We start from the raw sequence: 4,371 nt of genomic DNA, 5'->3' as shown, positions 1-4,371 counted from the left end.
CTAACTTTAGTTTTTTTTTTTTTACAACTTTTTTTCTCAAAAAAATATTTCTAATATGTTTTTTCTTTATAAAATCATATTTATATATAAAAAAATGTATTTTCACATAAAAATCTTATATTTTCTATATAAAAACTTTTTAATTTTTTTTTTGTATATGAAATATCTAGTTATAAAAATATATATTTATTAAGTATATAAATATATATAAATCCATTTTTATAATAAAAATATATACAAAAACATATTTTACAAAAAAATGTATACAAACACCTATCACCTTTATATATATATATATATATATATATATATATATATATATATATATATATGCACATAAATAAGCGTGTATCTATATTTTTTTTATAAAATCATGTTTGTTTATATTTTTTTTATAAAAAAATGTTTGAATAATTTTTTATATAACACGTGTTTGTATATATTTTATAAAATCGTGTTTGTATACATTTTATAAAATGTATACAAACAAGTATTATATAAAAAATTATTCAAACACGTTTTTATAAAAAAGAATGTAAACAAACACGATTTTATAAAAAAATATAAATAAAATAGATGTTTGTATACATTTTTTTTTGTAAAATACGTTTTTGTATACATTTTTTTTATAAAAACGGATTTGTATATATATTTATATATTTAATAAATACCTATTTTATAACTAGATATTTCATATACAAAAAAAAAAATTTAAAAAGTTTTTATATAAAAAATATAAGATTTTTATGTGAAAATACGTTTTTTCATATAAATATAATTTTACAAAGAAAAAACATATTAGAAACAATTCTTTGAGAAAAAAAGTTGTAAAAAACTAAAGTTATGATGAATTCATAATAAAATTCTAAAATTTGGGTGAAAAAGGTAAAGTTTAGACCAAATTTGTAACAAAATTTAAAATCTGAGCTAAAAATGTAAATTTTAGACCAAATTTATAATAAATTTTGAAATTTGGGCCAAAAATGTAATTTTTAAAAGTTTGATGAACTTTTGACCGGATCAAAGAGTTAAATTGAATACGATTACCGGTATTTGAGACTTAATTGAATAAAAAATATATATAAAGACTGAAACGATTATAAGAACACAATCAATTAGTAAATATTTTTTCAAAAATCTATGTTGATGTACAAAACTCTACAAATGACAAACTTAAACATTTTTATAGTATTATCCCTCTAAACTTAAACATGACTCTCACCTTGCATACGCCCAGCCATGCCGCTCCTCATTCCCTAAGCCTAAAGTCTCTCTTTGATCGTAAGGCCAAGTTTTAAAGCTCCGTTCCAGTTGCAGATGTTTGCTGCGCTGATGGCGATTCAAAAAAATGGTGCTTCTTTTATCGTCTCCCATCCCTTAAACAAATCCAAAGATATCTTCGCTACTCATTATTCCCTTCGTTCTTTAAACCGTTCATCATTTTCAGAACCACGTAACCAAATCTTACCCCCCAAAACGATTTTAGGTCGTTTTCATTCGACTTCTTCCTCCAATCGAGCTAAACATCCTCGATCTATATTTGAGCAAATTACTAACCTTGATGATGCCCTCAAACTGTTCGATGAAATGACACATAAACAACCTCTGCCTTCAGTTGTTAAATTCAGCAGGTTGTTGCAAGCTGTTACCAAAATGAAACAATATTCTTGTTCGATTGAACTTTTTAAACAAATGACTCTCCTTTGTGTTCCTGTGAATGCCTACACTATTAGCATTGTGATCAAGTGCTGTTGCCAAATGCACCGCACAAGTGAAGGATTTGCAGTCTTAGGCTATGGCTTCAAACGCGATATATTACCAAATGTCTGCACCTTTAGCACACTCTTAAATGGACTCGTTCTAGAAGATAGAATCCTCAAAGCTGAAAAATTATTCAAGAAGCTGATCAAAGAAGGACTTTGTGAGCCTAATGCAATTATGTACAACACTATGATTAAAGGGCTTTGCAGATTTGGTAATAATGATACGGCCATTGCTTTGATTAAACTGATGGATGGAAGGGGTTGTAAACCTGATGTGGTCACATATAACACCATCATTGATAGTCTTTGCAAGGACAAAATGGTCGATGACGCTTTAAATCTCTTCAATGAAATGGTCTTCCACAAACACATCCTTCCTAATGTTGTGACTTACAATTCTTTGATTCATGGCCTTTGTAACTTATGTCGTTGGGATGATGTCTCTAATTTGCTCAAAGAGATGGAGGACCAAAGTATCTCTCTAGATGTTCGGGCATATAGTATATTAGTTGATGCACTTTGCAAGGAAGGGAAGGTGGAGGATGCAAATTGTATTATCAACTTAATGATTGAAAGAGGGATCAATCCTAATGTAGTGACTTACAGTTCGCTTATTGATGGGTATTGTTTGCGAGGTGAAATAAGCAAAGCAAGGGAAGTGTTAAATTGGATGGGGTCTCAAGGTCTGGTCCCTGATGTTGTTACTTATAGTAGTTTATTGAATGGTTATTGTAAGAAATTGATGGTAGAAGAAGCCATGGATTTGTTTCATGAAATAACTAAAAAAGGTATGAAACCCAATGTGATCACTTACAGTACCATGATACAGGGATTGTTTCACGTTGGACGTGGTAAAGTTGCACATGAGCTGTTTCATGAGATGCGAGCACACAACGTGATTCCAGATGAAATCACTTACGGAATAGTTTTGGAGGGTCTATGCAACAACAATCAAGTGGACGAAGCACTCTCTTTGTTCCATTTGATGGGTGGCAACAAACTAAATTCCAATATAAAGGTGTACACTATACTCATTGATGGTGCAAGTAGAACTGGGAAACTTGATGTTGCAAGGGTTCTTTTTAATGACCTAAATGTTAAAGGGTTGCAACCTGATGTTAGGACATATAATGTGATGATTAATGGTTTTTGCCGTGAAGGTCTTGTGGGGGAAGCAAAAGAGTTGTTTCTTAAGATGGAAGAAACAGGTTGCCTGCCAAATAGCGTGACTTACAACGTTCTTCTCCAAGGATTTCTTAAAAACCAACAACTTGATACCATAGAGATGCTTTTACTGGAAATGGAAGGAAAAGGTTTCTCAGTTGATGCTTCAACTGTATCACTATTACTTGATCATATAAAAGCTAGATCTTTAGATGCTTCTTTGCTTAAGCTCATTGGTAAGCTTGTGCCAAAAGGAGTGGATGCTCTTTGATTTACAGTATAAATGGCATCTTGGTTTGTATTGCAAGTTTGTTATGGTTCAATTATCTTTTTTTGTCATATTTTGACTCGCTCTCTGCTGTAATCTGCTTACTTTTTCAATTTTATATCACATTTATGTTGAACTTTACATTTACATATGTGGTATATTTTAATATCTACTCAATATTTGTCTATTATTATCAGCCTTTCAATACGACCATATATATATTTCAGTGTATGTTTGTATTTAACTTGATGAACTTAGCATGTAATTCCATGCTTTTCCCTGAGTATTGCTAACATGAAGGGTAATATCATATGCTTTATTATGGAATTTGGATGAACATAAGAATAATAAAACGTTTTTAATTTGATGTTATGGACCGCTTGGATGTTTCATAAAAAGGAGAGGCCACAAAATATCTTTTAATTATTCTTGGCTGATAAACTTCATTGGTGATATGGTTCATGTGTTGGTATTGGAGAAAGGGGATGATGTAAGTTTTCTGTATGAGTATAACGTGGTGTTGTTTATTAATCAAGTGATTACAACATGCTATAACACATTGTGCACATGTGGAGGATTTGTTATGGAGAATGGGATAATTGGTTTAGTGTTTGCATGCATGAATGTAGCAAAAAGTTGCTTATTTTATTGTGGATTAAATGCAGGAAACAGTATTCATATGTTTATTATAGCAACTTCCTTTCATTGCTTCTTATTACAACGTTGTACTATAAAAAACCTACCTAATTATAGCAATGTCATCCACATACAAAACAATTTTTACTGGAAATGGAAGAAAAGTGGTTTCTCACTTGATACTTCAACTGCATCACTGTTACTTGATCATATTAAAGCTAGACCATTAGATGCTTATTTGCTTAAGTTGATTGGTAAGCTTTTGCCCATGTTTAGAATTCATTATGTGAACTGATCTAAGGGGTTTATTTAGAAAATTCTTTCTCTAAAGTACTGATTTTAATGTTAATTCCATGTTTAATTGTTTATATAAATGCGTGTGCTAAGCTAGACCATTAGATGTATTGCAGTTAAAAGTTGAAACTTGAATTTCTATAGGTGATTGTTATTATTTTATATGTATTGCACATACTCATATCGAAAAATTATGGCAAGAAGGGCAAACATGTCATTTTTTTCACTGGGGACAAGGAATTAAAT

At 30.3% G+C, this 4,371-nt stretch overlaps 1 protein-coding gene across 1 annotated transcript; it reads left to right on the top strand.

The window, feature by feature from the left end:
- Positions 1 to 1,208: 1,208 nt before the first annotated feature.
- On the top strand, positions 1,209 to 3,362 carry LOC145093701 (uncharacterized). The gene has a single exon (XM_079031923.1). The coding sequence runs from the start codon at positions 1,318 to 1,320 to the stop codon at positions 3,196 to 3,198; it is 1,881 nt and encodes a 626-aa protein (XP_078888049.1). The 5' UTR covers positions 1,209 to 1,317; the 3' UTR covers positions 3,199 to 3,362.
- The last annotated feature ends 1,009 nt before the right edge of the window (positions 3,363 to 4,371 follow it).

Source organism: Lactuca serriola, chromosome 3, assembly GCF_051521515.1.
Source record: "Lactuca serriola cultivar US96UC23 chromosome 3, Lser_US96UC23_V15, whole genome shotgun sequence".
Taxonomy (NCBI): Eukaryota; Viridiplantae; Streptophyta; class Magnoliopsida; order Asterales; family Asteraceae; genus Lactuca; species Lactuca serriola.
Note: the sequence above shows the minus strand (reverse complement) of the source record. Positions and strands in the feature narration are given on the sequence as shown.